This window comes from Necator americanus, chromosome IV (genome assembly GCF_031761385.1).
Source record: "Necator americanus strain Aroian chromosome IV, whole genome shotgun sequence".
NCBI classification, from domain to species: Eukaryota; Metazoa; Nematoda; class Chromadorea; order Rhabditida; family Ancylostomatidae; genus Necator; species Necator americanus.
Window position 1 is genome coordinate 2,916,402 of NC_087374.1, and position 20,399 is coordinate 2,936,800.

Genomic DNA, 20,399 nt, shown 5'->3' on the forward strand with positions numbered 1-20,399 from the left:
AAACCTCAAAATTTGAAGAAATACAAGACAAAAGAAAAAGTTAAGTAACAAAAATTGGAGTTAACATACATTTTTCTTAGAAATTCCTCATCGGTTTCACTTATTTTATTACTTTATTGAAATGCGTAAGTAACGGAAAAATTGATAAAGACTAGAGCCATCATTATTGTTTTTTATTATTATTTTATTACTTATTATCACTTATTTTATTACTTCATTGAAATAACGGAAAAAAACAGATAAAAATTATAGTAAAACAAACTGAAAATGAAAAATAGCTGAAAACCTATGAATTTTCAGAAAATTAACGATTAAATATGAAAATTGTGAAAAAAAACATTAGATCAAATCAATCAATCAGTGTAAAAATATCAAAAATTACCATTTTATATGACAAAGGTTCTGAACGATTCGTGCTACGGTAGCACTGGAGGATTTTTGTATCATTGTTTCAGAGTTTAAACCTTTTTTTCTCTGTTCTACCTTTCTCAGACTTTTTAGATCTGTGCTTTGGTCCGTCTCATGGCAAAAATTCCTTCCCATGCTTTATTTTCAGCTGCTGCTTAATTGCTGTGCGGATTGCATGAAATAGCACAATGAACTTAAATAAACTTATTATTTCATATTATTTTATTCTTTATTAGATTATTATATTTACATTTATATTGGATTTTTTATATTGGATATTTTCTCTGTTTTTTTTCCTTTTATGACCAGAATCTACTGTAAACTTTCACAAACATCTCGTTCATCCTCTGATCACCACGAAATGATCTGGCACAAGATTCTTTTATAATTATTTTTTCCACTTTTTCTCTACTATCTCTATAAATTCCGCTTAAATCATTTCTCTACAGAGGTACGATAGCATTTTATAAATATATTTTTGCACCTCAGCCGTTTTTTTTTTCGTATTTTTCGAACACGTTGTTGATTTCTCGAAGACGTTTTTCAATTTTAGTTTTTTTTTTCGCTTTTTTTCAAAGAATTTCAAACATCTTAAAAAAAGTCACCCTTACAACTACAAATCCCGTTAGGATCTAAATAAATTTAGGAGCAATTAATCACGCATCACGCAATTAATGGGAATTAATCACGTGCATTCTGCAAATTACTCATTTTAACAAACTCTTTCAATTAAAACATTGAGAAAAAAATCCAAAATTTTCAGCGACACAACAAAGAAAGAGTGAAATTTTTTTAAAGAGTGAAATATTTAATTTGAATATTTTTTTAACAATTACAATTGTTATGCTGGTTTTGCAGTTGACTTTTCTATATTTTTGTAGAACATTTTTTGTAGATGGTAGCCTGTCACACTCATTACAGAATCCAGAATATGCCGAATGGAGCAGAGCGATGCCTCATTTTCTCATTTTATTGGAAAAATACCTCCTCCTCCTACTCTGCTGGCGAACCGACGTTGCAAGTGCTTTTTTTTAGTTTCAGTTTTTTTTCTACTAATATTTCTGCTAATTCTCGCCCCTTCAGTGCACTTCAATTTTAATTTAAAAGGAAACTTTGCACATTCGTTCTTTGATTTCTTATTTTTCTTTTATTTCTGCACATCTATTGTTATTAGACTATTAGAGGATTTCTTTTCTCTCTGCTGCCGCTGAGTGCATCATTTTTCCCATCTTCGAGGCAGAAATGTCGGGCAGATTCGTTTGAAGCCAAGTAGTCGTTGGCCCCAATGTCTGAAGCAAAGGTCAAAATTCTTAAAACTCCTTGTTATGGCTTCACGGCCGCTGCATCATCGACCTTCGTCGGAGAAACACGGAAGCCGTGTCGCGTTGTGATGTTTGTGGACTATAAATGTGATGAAAAGGTGCTTCCCTCATCCGAAAGAACGTTAGCAACTTTCAGCTTCGCCTGATTTGAGTCATGAACCACTTTTTACATCTTATGGATGTTTTTTTTTTGGTGGATGGATGTGGCGCAGCTGGTAATGGGTTCCTGAACAGATTTAGCTTAAAAAAATAAGAAAAAATAAATAAAGATAATAAAGATAAATAGAGATTTGAAGAAATGAAAAAAAATCAGTCTAATTTTTGCTGAATCCACGTCGATTAAGATCACATCGTCGCCAAGCATCATAGACTACTTCCCTTATCTAAATTAACTTATCTAAAAATTTTTAATATGCACATAAGAGGCCTCCATTAGGGCAGCGTAGCGCAGTCGGTAACGGGTTCGACTGTGACTGCACGATCGATCGTTAGTTCGAAATCGTCCTGGAGCCAACAACCAATTCATTCACCCTTGTGGGGTCGATAAATTGTTACCAGACCTGTCTAGGAGGATAAAAAACACTGGCTTGGTACATCGGGTAGTCCGGGAAGGTCATTGCATGGGCCAGAAGCGGGTTCGCGAAACCTCCAACGATTCTGGATTATAATGAATGAGTTGGCGCCCCGAAATTGTATAGTTTTAAAATAGTATAAACTAGGGAAGAGTTCGTAAACGATTCTGGATGGAAGTGAACGTGGTGGCGCATCCGAAGCGGACTGATTAAGGCCAGACACTTTATCCTTCACATTTTATGCTTTTTTTTCCCCGATTTTCCTAGCAGTATGTAAGTACAGTATTGGAGTGCTTATTCCATCTTTACCAATCAATCAATCAACCAATCAATTAGGCATGGATCTCTCATTATCCAGACCAAAGTCGTTCGATCAAAAAGTCGCTTTTTGACCTGATTATATGAGGGTATTGTTGCACGCCGGAGGCAATTAAGACCGCCAAGCTTCTACACAATTGCACGTGTGATGCTATTAACTAGTGCAGCCATCGGGCACAAAATCAATCGTCCCGTAGAAACTACAAACATCTAAATTGCATGGATCTATTCCAGAGAATTTAATTTTGGTGCGTACGCGTAAGCGAATTGCAACATATATTGTAGCCTTATAGCAGTAACCATGGACGTCTCTCTTTGAAGTAGAAGAAAATTCTTATTCTTCTTATTCTTATTCTTCTTCTTCTTCCTTTTATTATTATTATTATTATTATTATTATTATTATTATTATTATTATTATTATTATTATTATTATTATTATTATTATTATTATTTGTACTATTTGTCTTTCTTATTTGTATTTTATGACACACCTAAAGGTTCAAATAAATTATTATTATTATTATTATTATTATTATTTGTCTTTCTTATTTCTGTTTTATGACACATGGGTGTATGAGTGTTTTCAAATGAATAAATAATTGAATAAGTAAACAAATAAGAAAACAATCTACGATGAAACTCTATCAAAAAGTGGTAAACGCCAACAAATCCCCCAGGGATGAAGAGAGCACGTAGGAGTCCTTTATCTCAGAATCCACGACTTCCTGTTTATGTGAAAAATTCCCTGATTTCTGTCCAGTGATACGATTTAAATGGAATTCATTAGGTTTGTGAAGAATTGAAATGAAATGAAACATAGATTCACATTTGTGAAGTTTCATAACGGGAAAAGAACCGTTTCCATGGTGACGGAACGGAATTTTGCTATAAGATCACAAATGTATGTCTTTGATACGAGTCGCCAGGAGAAAAAACACGTTCCTGAAAAAGATTTTTTGGAGTTTTAAGGAGAAATGATTCTCTGGATTTTACTATGGACTCTATGACTGTGATTGAAGATATTTTATATGAGAAAAAAGACTTATTATAATGTATTCGAGTCTAAAAAACACGTCTCCGAAAAAGATTTTTAGGATTTTATAGACGGAATGATTTTCTGGATTCTATATTAGACTCTACATATATAGCAAAAGTTTTTCATATGATAAAAATACCCATTATAATATATTCTAGTCTATTTCACTACTATTTTTTTAGAAATGAAAACGTCCACTAGACAAATATTTGTTTTGAAAAATCTTTAGAAAATTTCACTTTTTTGTAAATATGGGCTATAGATCACCAACATCTTTTTTTAACTAAAATTCCATAAATCAAAACTCTAGAAATTTTCATTTTTTGTAAATAGGGGGCTTACGTCGTCAGTATCTTTTTTTCTAAGATTCCATATATCAAAAAAAAACATCTAAAGCAAAACTAAATTAGTTTGGGTATACAAATCTAAAGCAAAAACGAAACTTTTGAAAGATTTATACGGTTTAAAGGTAAGAGGAAAATAAAGAATAGGAAAAAATAGCGAATTCCATTCTGCAGATATATAAAAGTAATCGTTTAAGGCATAAAACTTTAACTGGTAGTTCTCCAGAAATCTCTCTAATCCAGACGGAATAATATTGCTGTACATATATTGGGATTAAGGCGACATTGAGAAGTGTCTTCTTATGGGAAGCATGGAATTTTCGAGCAAAAATGATGTCCCGTTCGGGTTATGATTTTAAAAAACACGTATTATTGCTGCTACCACCGCTGCTGTTTCGATAACAATGAGAACAGAGCAGATTTTGGATGCTGGAGTTAGGATTCAAAATTTCTGGATGGGACTTTTCGGCTTCTTAACTACTGCAGAACTATCTAAACTCCATTTTGGCAGAAATTTTAAATTTATTTTTCAACGATACGCTTCGAAACTACTTCAAAACTATCTAAATCGAAGACAAAAAATAATAGTCTGGATTTAACAGCGAAAATCGAAGATTAATTCGGGATAAATAAAATCTATGGGACTGTAAGGGCACACGATACAAACGAATCTCAAGAAACTATATTTCAATCCTCGAATCACTTAGATTTGGGGAAAATTTGAATTCTACTAAAACTGTTTCAGGGAAAACAATTTTGTCGTTCCATAAATAATGTGGGTTTCGATTATTTTTCTTTCAAATAAATTTTTTTTAGTTGCATGAACTTAAAGTCCTAGGAAATTTTGGGAAATTTGGAGGTCAGAGGCATTGAAAACCTATAGAGAAAGATAGAATCGGATTGTAGAAAATATTTTCAAAGAGTGCATGTTTCTAACTGCAAAAGGCCGAAAGCGAAAAAAAAACGACTTCCATTCAGCGCTCACTTTTGCAAAATAAACGACAAATGGAACACTGGTGCATTATTTGTGACGGTGACGCATTAATTCTTGCCGACGATCAAATTTCAAGCCCCGGGTGTTTTTCGTTGCATTAAAAATTCAAAAAGCGAGATCCAAACTATTCAGGAATGTGGTGAAATCGAAACCTCATCTGCAGTTTACTTCCTTTTTTTTCTAAAAAAAAAACTGGAAGAAATGCGCTCCATTAAAGTGAGCGAAAATGATATCTCCAAAAGCTAAGGCACTTTTCAAACAAATATTAAACAAATAAAATCGATAACTCAGTCGAACAAATTTTACTTTCAATTAATTTAAATGATTAAATTTCTAAGAATTTCCAAAAATTACTCAACAATATGGGACAGTTTCTTTTTTCACTTTACGAGCAAAATTTGCTTAGCATATTGAAATTTTTTTTTTTTCTTTTTTTTTTTTTTTTTTTTTTTTTTTTTTTTTTTTTTTTTTTTTTTTTTTTTTTTTTTTTTTTTTTTTTTTTTTTTTTTTTTTTTTTTTTTTTTTTTTTTTTTTTTTTTTTTTTTTTTTTTTTTTTTTTTTTTTTTTTTTTTTTTTTTTTTTTTTTTTTTTTTTTTTTTTTTTTTTTTTTTTTTTTTTTTTTTTTTTTTTTTTTTTTTTTTTTTTTTTTTTTTTTTTTTTTTTTTTTTTTTTTTTTTTTTTTTTTTTTTTTTTTTTTTTTTTTTTTTTTTTTTTTTTTTTTTTTTTTTTTTTTTTTTTTTTTTTTCTAATTTTTTTTTTTTTTTTTTTTTTTTTTTTTTTTTTTTTTTTTTTTTTTTTTTTTTTTTTTTTTTTTAATATTAAAATTTTTTTTTTTTTTTTTTTTTTTTTTTTTTTTTTTTTATTTTTTTTTTTTGGGGGGGGGAGAAAAAAATTTTTTTTTATTAAAAAAAAATATTAAAAAAATAAAAAAAATTTTTTTTTTTTTTTTTTTTTTTTTTTTTTTTTTTTTTTTTTTTTTTGGGAAAATTTTTTTTTTTTTTTTTTTTTTTTTTTAATTTTTGGGTTTTTTTTTTCTTTTTCCACTAGTAATCTCACATTCAGTGTTTGGTCCATTAAAATGAGAAATTAAAAAATGGTATTGTGGTGTTTTAAGCGCTCATATTTAAGATATAGTTCTTCCCTGGATATTCACGATCTTTCAGGCTTCTTACTACGTCACATAAGGATTTACTCAGCCAGGAACAAATCCGAAATCTTAAGGAAATGAACGGCTGCACCTGTGTTTTACTACGTTTTGTGCTGTGGTATTATTGATCGCTAACTGTATACAGTAATAGCTCCCGTCGGGTACATACCTTGAATGTGAATCAAGTCTGAGAATTGAATCAATCAATAAATGGATCAATGATCCGTCTTCTTAAGAGGGAAAATCAATTATGAAGTGATTTGTTGTAGCAGAAAACGAGAAATGATTTTAAGGTTTCCGCTTACCTAACCTTAGATTCTGATTCTATTTAAAGCAATTTAAGGAAGGAATAAAATCGATGAATAAATGAAGCAGACGAGAAAACTAAAATAAAAAATAACCAAATAATTAAATAAGGTAGAGTGAAATAGCTCTAATTTCGGCTACTTTAATTGAGATAACGAAAGGAACGAAGGAAAATGAACTATGTTCACGGTCGAGCTTTTTAGAGATGATGTATCGGACATGAAAAATAAATTCTAACAAAAAAAATTTCTAAATTGAAAAAAACATGTAAATGGAAAAAATACATCTAAATTATGTCTCGCAAAGTTGATACAAATTCTGCACGAGTACGGTAATTATGATTTGTAGAAGCACAATGATGCACGAAAAAAAATTCCCTGAAAAATCCTGAAGTAACGTCAGTTCGTGGAAATGTGGATCAAAAAGTGGATCAAGCGACTTTCACTTCCTGAGCATTCACGAGAAGTTCACTTCACACTGGTGTCGCTGGTGCGCTTGAACGCATTTCTGGACACCAATAAACTTTCTGGACATTCGCGGACATCATTCTCATAAACATGCCAGAGATCTTACTTATTTATTTATTTTTATTTATTTTAGAGATTGTACAGAAAAAAAAATTAATTAGTAGGAAAAATGTCTAAATATTGTCTGCAAAAATATTCAAATAGTCGCAAAAGTGGCCAGAAAAAAAAAGATATTTTTTGTGTAGTGAAAATGGATTTCGTTAAACTGTTACCGTAACGTGAAACTGAATTGACCGCGTTGAACTGTAAACGGTAACTGTAATGTAAATGTAACTTGTACAATAATTCCTTTATTAAAAAAAAATCATTTCAGGAAGACGTGTTATTTCTTTCAACGTTTGGGATTTAATATGGAATTTTTTCGCCCCAAATAAACTACTCAATTAACTCCTATTTCAAACAATTGAAAAAATAAAGAAATAAAAAAAAATCCATCAAAAAAAAAACGTAGACACTCTGACACACAAAAAAGAAAAGTTTACATAACAGTCTTAGCGCTAGTATTAGGTTGTGGAGACTTTAGTGGAAATATTCAGCATTATTATTATTATTATTATTATTATTATTATTATTATTATTATTATTACTATTATTATTATTATTATTAATATTATTACTATTATTATTAGTCGTAGACACTCCCTTTTCGTCTAATCGTCAACGAAATAAAAATATGTTATTCATGAAAATCTTTGAATCAATGTCATGTATTTTCATTAGAAATTAAGGCCCTCGTCGAGTGAGGACGGAGGGGATCGTTGCTCTGAGTTACGTGAGTGAGAAGGAACACACAGCAGCCACAGCGGCCACCGCCGAGAACGCGGGAAATAAATAAATAATAAAAAATAAAAATTGATAATAAATAATAAATAAATTAAATACTGCATCAAATCAAAAAGTTTTGAGATAGTAGAGTAGAAATTTTTCCAGTACTGCTGAGGTGAACACTTCTTATTCGCCCACGTAGAGAGGTGAACGATTATTTTTTTCCGCTCGAGTACGTTCGAACCTCTCAGAGCAGTTGTCCCGGATTTTTTTCCACACGTGTTTGACTAGTTCCCGTTCAGTTCTCGTTTAAAAAACGAAGAAATTTCGAGAAGAAAAATTTTTTCTTTTTCTTCTTTTTCTTTTTTCTTTTTTCTTTCCTCTTCTCTTCGAGTTCTTTTTCATTATTTGGACCTTATTTATTATTTATTTGGAAGTTTATGAAACCATGACAACATCGAGCGCTCAAAGGAAAAAGCTATTTTTCTCGAATCCTTGCAGAATGGAGGACATTCTGATAAAAAAAAATCACATAAAATGAGAAGACGATCCATAAATCACGCGAAAAAAAGGAGGAAATTTCTGCTGAGGTAAAATAAAATGGAGGAAAATTCCTCAAAATCACCTCACCTGTATCGGCGGATAAACATTCCGTACATAGTATGCGACGCCGGGTGGTTCCTGTTGCGGACAATACAGTATGCCGTCACGTTGCGATTCACATCGTTCCATATCTATGGCCGACATAATTCGACTGTACCTGGGAGCGAAAATCTCGTACTCGGCGGTCATAGCCCTCGGATGGAGCGAGGACTAAACACGAATAACGGGCACGAGAAGTACGGTAGCAAGGAATATCGTAGCCTTAGCGGAATCGAGTTCTGAGTTTTGATCTACGTGAACTCTTGTACGATTATGTGTGTGTGTATGCACACGGATATGTAGGATGTAGGATGTGGGGGCAAGAGCTCACAAATACGCCCCGCCCACTTCATATCGACGATGACGTCGCGTTGAGTTTCACGGGAGGATGATAAATGAGGTAAAAAGTGGGAGAAGAATGAGACGAGGATAATGAGCAAAAGAGGGAGAGAGAAAGAGAGAGAGAAGAGAATTTCCAGCAATTTTTACAACAACAAAAAAAAGAAATGAGGAAAAGATGGTCCCTGAACTAGGGGATCTGAGTCCCATTTGCCATTTTTTATTTATATTAATTTATTTTTATTAAATATTATTATTTTTTATTTATTTTTTATTAATTATCTTTTATTACTGTTTATTTATTATTTTTATTATTTATTTATTTATTTATTCATTTATTTTTTTAGTAAAAGTGAAAAGAGAATTTCCAGAAGTTTCTGCCAAAAAAGAAATGGTCCTTGGACTAAGAAAACTATGTTTGATTGTCTTCCTTGCGATTAATTGTTGTCTCATCAAAAATTCAAAAAAAAAATCCAAAAAAGAAATTCATGTGTGATCCATTAACGACCACTTAAGCTTAAATTAATAATTTTCTGCATTTTACTCGGAGCTGCCCTTTATCCACTTTAAAATTTAAGGTTAAGTTCAAAATAAGGTTCCAAAATTCCACATGTACAGCTGAATTTCAAAAATAACATGTGTAAAATTTATAAATCGGGGTATTTAGATGGCTCCACGTAGAAAAAAAAATCGAAGCCGCCTCCCGAAGGAACAATTTTATCGAATCCCTACAAGGGAACGCCTCACCACGCACAATCAAAAATTTCTTAGTGTTTAAATTAAATTTTTATATTTTTTGAAGAATTTTTTAACATTCTTTTTTCTTCCTAACGTCACAAGCCAGTACCTGAATCATTGATGCGATTAAATTAACATTAATATGATAAGCGTAGCAAACCTAAGTGGAATTAGAGCAGAATCGCTTAAAATCAACAAATACAAACAAATTCAAATCAACAAATGCAAACAAACAAGTCCTAGTGGTCCCAGAGGTTCGTGAAAAATTTCTGGCGATGTTATTGGATCTTTTTTCCACAACGTTCTTCTCTTTTAATGCCTTGGAGCAAAATAAATAATATTTTACGACATATTCCCTTCCTCTCGAGCGACCAAAGGTAAAAAACTAGAACTTGCTTATGGACGAATACCCGTTCCCATACCATTATATTTTATATTTTATTATATTACATTATATATTTTTTATTATATTTTGTATAAGCGTCGTATTTTCCTCTTCCTACAAAGAAATGAAAATAATGAAATAAGAAAGAAATTTTTTAGCTGTTAAATAGCGTAAGTTTTTCTATTTTATTTATTTTTACTACTATTTATTAATTTCAACTAATTTAATTTCAAATATATGAATAAAATTGTTCTCACTATAGAAAGAGTGTAAAATTCTCCTCATAAGCAAAGATCCCTGCCGATGGAACGTCAATTTCTCCTTTTTGCATCAAGGGCTCCATCGAAAAGCTGACGGGCAGCCGCATCGAAATATTCTGGGATTTGTAAGAGTACTAGAAACCGGGAGAGGTAAAAGAATTTAGCTTTTTCTTGATTTGCTTGAGATTTGCCCAAGATTGGCATTGATATTTATTAACAGTTAACCTTTCGGCGTTTTCGCCTTCATCAGAGCCTGGAAAAATCAAAGCCAACAGTGATTTAAAAGAATTTAGGTGTTTATGCGAACAATAGGGGGTGGAGGGTTGGAAACAAGAAAAAGTGGGCTCACGAGATAAGAAAATTGTTGGAAAATGTGGAATGAGTGATTCTGGGAGTGAGTAGAAGGAAGATGCGAGGAGTAAAAAAAGGTGGAGGCGGCGGGGAGGCGGGGGAGGGGGAATATATGGAGAAAAAAAGGTGGATGAAAAATGATACGGTCATTTGTCATTTTAATGAAGTGAACGACGATTCCACGTCTGAGTAGAACGGATATATGGAAAATAAAAAAAAAGATGGGAGGAATATATGGAGAAAAAAAAGGAGGATGAAAAATGGGTACGGTAATTTCAATGAAAGCACGTCCGAGCATTGAAATATAACCTACCGCCCACCATGCGGGTATTATGTACATAATATTTTGAATTTTTTTTAGTTCCGTATATAAATACATATATAAATGAAAATTAATTATCAATGAATAGGAGGAACATTCATGCCAATCATGAAAAGATATAAAACATTTTTTTTTCTAATTTTTGAAATGAATTGAATCCACGTTGATTAACATCACGTCGCCGCCTGTGCATCATAGACCACTTCACTTTTCTGAATTTGTAAATTTCTGAGTACGCACATGAAGGTCTCCATGTGGGCGGGGGCGTAGCGCAGTCGATAACAGCCTCGGCTATGACTGCACGATCGACCAATGGTTCGACGCTGCGCCGGTGCCAACCAAGCCTCTCATCTCCTCGGGGTGGATAAATTGCATCAGGATTTTTCTGGGAGGAAAAAACACTGACTTGACGCGTGAATAAATTGGTACCAGGTGTGTCTGGGAGGATAAATACACTGAGTTGACTCATCGACACGCCCACGCGAGTCATTTTATAGCCTAGACAGACGTTCGTAAGTCTCTAACGATTCTGAATTAAAGTTGAATGCGTAGCCGCATACCCAAAAGGATTCATCAAGGATTTGCACTCAACCATTCATCCTTATTATAAGCAAGTATCCATAAAAAGCTCTTACTTTTTATTTCTTTCTATAGAATAAAAAAAAACACCTCCACTGAAGATATTGTGAGCTGAATCGAACACTTGAAGCAGTTAAATATGAAGAACATGAGGGAAAAAAACATGGAGGAGAGATTCTTTAAAAATGTGATTCTGTTTCTTCCTGATTTTTGGTGGATTAATAAGGTAAAGTATTTAAATAAAATAAGATATTAGGTTTGTTTTGAATTTTCGGGAAATTTTTTCCATGAACAGCAAAATCCGTTGTAAGCGGTTGAATATGAAGAACATGAGGGAAAAAAACATGAAGGAGAGATTCTTAAAAAATGTGATTCTTATTTCTTCCTGATTTTTGGTGGATTAATAAAGTAAAGTATTTAAATAAAATAAGATATTAGGTTTGTTTTGAATTTTCGGGAAATTTTTCCCATGAACAGCAAAATCCGTTGTAAGCGGTTAAATATGAAGAACATGGGGAAAAAAAGAACATGGAGGAGAGATTCTTTGAAAATGTGATTCTGTTTCTTCCTGATTTTTGGTGGATTGATAAGACAAAATTGGTAAATAAAATAAGGAATTAGGTTTGTTTTGAATTTTCGGGGGAATTTTTTCTATGAGCGCGGGCCCCCTCTCACCTCCCATTCCTTCGCTTCCCCCAGGAATCCACAAGTGTAGCCCCGTCGAGGACCTCGAGAAAGATTTCAGGATCTACTAGATCAGGGTCGTAATGCTATAGGAAAAGAGACCGAATAGGAAACACTACGCAGAAGCATCGTATTACCCTAAAGTATTAGAGTAAATAAAGGATAAAGTCCCCCGGGTTATTAATCCACTTAGCATGCACCCACGCGTTCGATTCGATCCAGAATCACTTGAGATTTATAAACGCGTTTCTAGCTTGCTGGGGCCGGACCAATGTGCCAAGTCAAGCACAATTTTTTTTTTATTAATTACACTACATTTTTTTTTACTAGTTACACACCAAATTTTTTTTACTAGTTTCGACCTCGGGAGAATGAAAGGCTTGGTTGGCGCCGGGACGGTGTCGAACCATTGATCGATCATGTACCCGCAGCTGAACCTCTTACCGACTGCGCTTCATCCCCCATCCTAAACGTGCATGTTTGAAAATTCTGCTTGGAATTTCTTTACTATTTTTTCTCTTAGCAGGCATAAAATATCAGTTATACATAAATAACCATAATAAATAAAATAATATAATATATAAACAAATTTTAATATTCTATAATAAATAAAATATAATAAATAAATATATAGTAAAATAAAATAAAGCTTCCATCCTTAAACGCCGGTTGTGCCGGGTCAGCCCGTATACCCATTTGCCCGACCTGCCCGTGTTCAACCTACCATCAGAGCAGCTTCTCCTGGCTGGTGTAAATGGATTTCATTAGCATCCGGAGCCTTTTTATACTTTAGTAACTCCACAGCTCTTAGATACTTAAAAAATGGCCCAGACGATACGGCTTCGAGCGTTCCAGCGCGCTACTTTCTACAACGAGTTCGATTGGAGCGCGCCAGCCGTGTGCGCGCGCCGCATCTTCCGGGCCGTTTTTACGGGAATTAGGAAGAAATGGACGGAATCACCCCCCTCTCCTCAATCTACGATCCTGTACACGAATATTCCACCTGAAATCCGTGCCACCTCAGATTCGTGTGGGGTGATGCCTTCCGGTTTCCTTCTTAAGTCTGGATCGGTTCGAGTACGAAATTACCTAGACCAGAATCGTACACGAAATTGACTCCCTGCTTGTTTTATTCGTTTTTCTGTCTTCTAGCTATAAATTTATTTAATATTCGATGTTGTGAGCTATTATTCATTGTATTTATTTTATTTAGATCGATACCGGTAATTGCATGACATATCGCAGTGTCTTTTTCTATATTATTTTTTATTCGTATATTTATTTTGTAATTGTCCTCCTCACATCATTTTGGGGCGTCATTGAACGTCATATAAATGAATAAATAAATAATTCAATTAAGAAAAGCACTCGAATTATCTCTATTTATTTTCTAACTGCCGAGAAATTATCTCGGACTAAATATTATCCAATATTTAACCTAATCCGAACAGAAATCGTGCTATGGTGAAGGAAAAAATCGATCTGAACGATCACAGTTTTTTGTGGAGGAATTCACATTTCAGGAGAAAAAAAACTATTGTAAAATGCTTTCGTTCATTTTAGAATACATAGTTTAGAATAATTTTGGAAAAGAATCATAATAGGATCTATTATTCAAATATTTCCGTAGTACAACAAAAAGTCTGTGGAAAAACATAGTACTAAAATATTAATATAATATAAAAATATAATATTGAAATTAACTTAGAAACTAGGAGTAACGTCATCAATTTAATTATGAATTGTCAGTAATAAATGGAAAATGACGTTCTCCGTAGGAACACTTTGATTGAAATGTGACAGTCAGCGCATGAAAAGCCACGAACTGCGATTTCCTAATTGTTTCCCGTTTGAAAATTTAAATATCCTTATAATAAGGAAATGTTAAGTGAAATGATAACCATGGTCGTCTTTTTCAAGGGTTGAGAGACGTTGTCACAAAACTAATTCTTTTTAATAAATAATAGAAAACAATATAATAAAATAATAGAAATATAGAAATAGAAAAAAATAATAGTATAATTTTTAAAGAAATACTTTTCGAAAAGATAAGTTAGGTAAGTTGTACGCTAAGAACAAAAACGCTCTTGTTTTCCCATTTATATTAATTAGTGAAATTAATTAAAATTAATCAATTAAATATTATATTATATTTATTCATAGATTAAAGGGTAAAATCGAGAACACCTTTCCTATTTCCCACTTAGAGAAGACGTAGATCAAATTTTTTGTCCTACACCATCAACAGTGTGTACATTGTAGACATATGTGTTATAAATATTGATCTCAAAATTCACAAAAAAAAAACAAATTTGACACAAACACAAAGAATTGAAGAACCTAGGAAACTTGCAAAGGAATAGCGCTCTTTCAAATAGCATGTTGCATAGTGCCGAACCCTTTCTCATTTTTAAAATGCAAAAAATAAAAAAAAAATAAAAAAAAATAAAAACAACATTAGTTATGCATCAAACTCATAGAAATGCTTTGCAATATGTGATGTAATTGTCGGGGCATCGATCTCTAAATCCAGGCCTCTTTCCATGGAACTTCGGCGCTCGTTTCTTGAAAAAAAAGGAGGTTTTTCGTGGATATCGTTGGATACTTCTGTCGATCCGATCCGGTGACGACGTTTTTATGCCCATTTTCAACTTCGCGGAGCAACGGAGAGAAGCAGAAAAGAGCCAAAATCATTTTGGTTGGTTTTTTTTTGTTTTTTCTATGCATAATTGAATTTAATTTTACTATCTGTACTAATTACACTTCTCCTATCCTATCTTATATCTATTTTCGTATTCAACGCATCTACCTTGTTCATTATCTATGTTTTTTCTTGCTTTTTTTCTTTTTTACGGGATTTTCCAGCTTCTTTTTCTTTTTTAAGGAATTTTTTCGCTTTCTTTCTCCTTTTTTTTAAGAAAATTTTCTCGCTTTTTTAAGCTTGAAATTCACGGAAAAAGTATAGTGGAAAGGGACCGTCGAACATCCTGAGCCCAGTCACGTCGGACCTGAGAAGCTCAGCAAAAAACCAGAGCAGAATAACAACCATCCGTACGTACGTATCAGCTAGTTCTCTTCCCTCAATTAACTCAAAAACCTCAAAAGCAATGAACACCCGTTAATGCTGGCGAGGTAATGAGATATCTTACAAATCGGAACATTCCGGAAGAAAACGGCGTAGTTCCTCTTTTGAAAAATGTGACGGAAACAGTTATTCTGATCATTGATGATTTATTAATAGTTGAAGATTATTTTAAGAAAAAAATAACTCGGTTAATTTGAAAATTAACCTCCCTAGGATCTTTCTAGGTCCTTCTAGAGAAGCCATGCTATGGTATCGAGGAGAAAAAATTATTTTTAAAAACACTGAAAAAAGAAAATAATTTTTAGGAAGAAAAATTTTAAAAAAAGAGCTAAATTGAAAATCCTAAAGCCGCTAAAACATCTTTGTAGGTCCTTTCAGAGAAATGCGATGATATCGAGAAGAAAAAAAATTCTTTTTAAAAACATTGGGAAAAAACAAGAAATCAGGAGCTTCGAAATAGGCGAATGAGGAGGAATAGGCTATAGGATATCGGCATAATGCAAGCTTTTATCCACGGAAAAGAGCTCTTTTTTTCGGGGGAAAAATGGCACTGGATTTATGGTTATACGACAAGGAACGGAAGGGAAAACTAGCCGGGGCGGGAATAGAATGAGAGACGGAGAGAGGTACATATGTATCAATCCAGGGAAAATGAATGAGGTTAAATAGTGCTTATTCGACACGTATATATAATATATGTACGACGACGTCAAACGTCGCTTCTCCCCGACACGATTACCATTAAAATGTTTCCTGTTATTTTCAGATGAGAATCACTTGCCGAGGTGGATATTTTTAAAGTGATCGAATCGCACAAATATTTTCCACAAACATTCACTCGACGTGCGATGCAGATGTGGCGTCGAAAAAAAACATGCATGCAAAGAAATTTGTTGGCTTAGAGCTGTCATTTTGATTCTGGATTGTGAACATCCACCACTTGAGGAGGATCGATATAAAATGAGGAATAGGAACAAAAAAAAAGCGGAAAAAAAATAGAACTGGCCGACAGGGGAAAAAATGTGGCGTCGATAGACATGCGAAGAAATTTGTTGGCTTAGAGCTGTCATTTTGATTCTGGATTGTGAACATCCACCACTGGAGGAGGATCCATAAAAAATAAGGAATAGGAACAAAAAAAAAAGCGGAAAAAAATAGAACTGGCCGACCTTTTTTTAAACATGAATATAAGTATAAATTATCATATTATTTGTATTATTATATTATTTGTATATTTTATTTATTTGTATTTATTTATAATTTTTATACTATCAAATATATTAATATATTATTATAAAGAATATGAATATGAAATATGGAAGAATAGATAGTAAAAAAAATAGAAGAGATAGAATAGTGTGAAATAATAAAATACTTTATATATAATTATAAAATAGAATAAAATTGAGAGATTAAGGGAAGGATTGCACGTGTATGGATTTTCCTGATTTTCCAGGTTCTGAAGAAGGCAACGATTAGCCAAAATAAAGAAAAGAAACAAGAAATAAAGAAAAAGAACGAAAAAGAAAAAGAAATAGAGAACAAAGACAAAAATCTTGGTTTTTAGGTATGAAAAATAGTAAATCCCTCCAGATATTTTTCCAGTAGAGTCAAAGATAGCAAAATAAGGTTATCGATAAAATGGGAACGGCATTGTTTCAACGGAAGAGTTCTCTTTGAAAATTTTCCCTTAAATTTTCCATTTACATTAAATGTTGCAGTATCTAGGCATCCGTAATTAGAAAATTTCATTGTAATTCTGTCGAGAGCACATTGAAAGGAAAAAGGAACATTAGAGGTATTGAAAGTACGAAATGAGCAGGCGGAAAAGGAAAATAAATGAGCCAATACGGGAGCTTCTCGCTTTTTTTTCCCCCGGCTGCTCCTCTTCTCTCAATACGAACGTCAAATGCTTGTCTCCCAGCTGAACCCACCCATCCACACACCCACCTAATTTTCCAACATTTCTCTTCATTTTTACTAAAAATGGCTAACCAGTACGGTATTTGGTAAGTGCATATTTTTAAGAGCTCTAATTGCGACTTTACTTTTCCTCTTCGATGCGCCGCATTGGAATCAGCTTTCAAGACATTAAATTTTCGTCAAGTTTTGTAGAAGAGTTTGCAGAAGAGAAAGAGGAAAGATTTCTTTCTTTTTCTTCTTTTTTCGGTCTTTCCATTCAAGTTGTAAAATGAAATTATTTCCTTTCATTTATCTTTCACGTCATCAAAATTTCTGAAAGAAAAGCAAAATGAAAATAACCTATTCTTAAACTTCGTTCTCTCCAAAAAAAAAAAATAAAATAACTCGCATAAAATAAAATGAAACAAAATAAAATTTAAATAAAACAGGCAAACAAGAATGAAGTAAAACTGATAATTCCAGAAAAATAAAAAGTAAAAATAAGAAACAAGCTGAATAATGAAATAATAATAAATAATAATGATGAAATAATAAGAAAATGTAAAAGAAATTTTGGAGTTTTCTGGACGCATATACAATGTCCATGACTTACGAAAAAATAGCCGATGTGTCAAATCAGTGCTTTTCACTTCAGCAATGAGGTCTGACACCAAGATATCGGGCTTAGAGGGACGAAGGGTTCGGCTGGCTTAGAGCAGTTTTGAACTATCGGCCGTAAAAATCGCAACGAAAACTTTTACCACTGCGCTTCACACTGGATTTAGTTGTTTCTTATCTGTTGATCTATCCTGATACTGTGCATAAATACGATAATTCAACCAAATTAAACGCAGCATACCTCGAATCTAACGTGGTGAAGGTATCCGAGGGAAAACATAGAGTTAAAGGCATCACCCCACGAATCTGAGGTGGTATGGATTTCCGTTGGAGTATACCTATATCGGGTCGTCGATTACGAATACAGAGGTGGTTCCGCTCATCTCTCCTTGCATCGTTGTGAACAGACAGCTTCGAAATGCGGTTCCCTGCGTCGTCCTCCAATGCAACGCGCCACCGTTGCGCCCCGCCCCCACCTGCGATTCGTCGAATGAGATAAATTGCCTGTCGATATAGAGAACGTCGTAAGAAACAGAGCTTTAGAGGAGAGATGAGCGGAACCTTCCCTTCCTCCTGTATTCACAATCTACGAGGTATACTTCAATGAAAATGAATAGATTCGTGGCGTGAGTGCTTTTAAGCAGCATTATGAGCATTATTGACTGTAAAAAGTGTCAATTTTGTGAAACATCATGTTTATGGAAAAATGTCAGGAAAATGGATTTTTTTGTGATTTTATATTACTTAATTCGTTGAATTTGTACCAAAAGTCTTTATTATAAAGTATGATTTCCCGCTAATGATTCTGAGTTGTTGTAGTTTGTGTTAAAAGAAGGTGACCCATGCCTGTTGAGAGTTTCCGGCCCTCCTTGAGGTTATCACAGGTACGGAAGACATATCCACACCAATAGAGCCCCAGATGTATGTGGGTGGTGCACACAAGCAAAAGACAATGAATCATGTACGTGAATCAAATTGAATTGGATTAGCTTGAATGAAAATTATACTTCCGTAGAAAACTACAAAAAATGACAGACGAGTGTTTATTTTAATCAAATAATTTCACAAGCACAATATACCCAATGAATTGTTCATGCAAATAAGTTGAGAAGCACAAAATACCCAACGCTATCGATCTGAAGCGGGACGCTTTAAAATTGCTCCAATTTCTTTTTCATTCAACAAAGTAAATCTACGACAATGTTTGCAAACGATGTGGACTCTAGAGATTGAACAACTTGAAAAAAAAAAGACTAGCCGACAATTTAGTGGGAAAATTGAGGACTCAAATCCAGAAACATGTGAGAAAATATGTATTCGGGGTACAGAAAAGATTAAGAAGAGTTGTCGAACCTGCAGGATGCAATATGTTGTGGAAAGCAGAGAGAAGTAAATTAATGTACCCTTATTTATTATTAAATTACTTTTTATTATATATTACTTACTATTACTTTTTATTTATAGGAAAACTATTTATTTATTTGAATGTCATATTAAGCTAACGACTCTGTTTTAATCGGTAACGGAGCACGCCTAAGGCTGTAAATTATTTTTACATTATTATGTATTTAATGCGGGGTAGCGTAGACGGTAAAGGGTCCGACTGTGAGTACACAGTCGATCGGAGGTTCGAAATCGCTCTAGTGCCAACTAAGCCTTTGATTCCTCCCAATTCAACAAATTGGCGCCAGACTTGTCTGGGAGGAAAAAAATATTGACTCGATACATCGGTTCGTCCCCGCAAATCATTGTATAGGCCAGTTACACGTTCGTAAACTCCAAACGATCCTGAATCGAAGTGAACATGTGCGCGCATCCCAAGCGGATTGGTATGCTGGAAGGTTTATTCTTGATCGTTTTAATATGTATTGCGTATAGTTATGTTGTCGTGTAGCATTACGTATTCGTACAGGGGTGGCTTACTTCACTTAATGGCTGATGGCTGATGTCATCACCTGACACGATTATCTGCATCTTCGTCGATGTGTGCCGTCCTTGAACACAGTTCTGCCCAACCTTCTTGATCTTCTGCTGTGAGCTTACACAGAATCAATCCATTCGTCGCTACTCCATATTTTGCGAAACCTTACGTCTCGCCTGAACTGCCTATACATGCCGAGTGTCCCCAAGTCCTCTTTCACCACCTCAGTCCAAGCTTCCGTTTTCGGCCAGTTGGCTTCTTCCAGCTCGAACCCGACAAACTCCTTAGAGCTTGTTGAAAAAGACGTTCTGACGGTCTCCTTAATATATGACCAAAGAAGTGAAGACGATTTTCTTTAGCCACTTTCGATGGTGGTGCAAGATGTTGATGTCTTCCACGTGTCATTCGTCGGTAAAGCAGATCAATTTCTGCGTAAAGATCTTCATTGTGACATACCCTAGGCCAAAAGTAGCCAAGTAGCCGTCTAAGCAGCTTTCGTTCCGTGCAGTCTCTCCATCACCGTTGATAGTGCTGTCCAAGTCTCCGTTCCGTACATCATGATGGGGCGAATTGTTTGTAGGTAGACTCGCAGCTTGACTTCGTTGGTGATGAGGGTCGACCACAGGCATTTCGTTAAGGAGTTAAATGCAGAGGTTGCCTTAGCGTATCTTCCCTGTTTGTATCTTTGCTCTCTGCTGCATCTTTGCTTTGCTCGCATCTTTGTTCAACTTTCCAGGCATTTTACCATGACCGAAATAACTTACAAAATTTATATTCTAATAGTCATTTTAATCATAGTTCTGGTCAAAGTAATAAAATACTTTGTTTACGCT

General features: G+C 33.7%; 1 protein-coding gene across 1 annotated transcript in view; it reads right to left on the reverse strand.

Annotated features, from left to right (window-relative positions):
* Window positions 1-17,939, reverse strand: part of RB195_000248 (uncharacterized protein) — a gene marked incomplete at both ends in the record, with an annotated part of 35,351 nt that extends 17,412 nt beyond the window's left edge. The window contains 2 exons of the mRNA XM_064196485.1: window positions 8,371-8,500; window positions 17,887-17,939. Of these exons, the coding sequence (XP_064052366.1) occupies window positions 8,371-8,500; window positions 17,887-17,939 (183 nt within the window). The remainder of the gene's footprint in view (window positions 1-8,370; window positions 8,501-17,886) is intronic.
* Window positions 17,940-20,399: the final 2,460 nt, after the last annotated feature.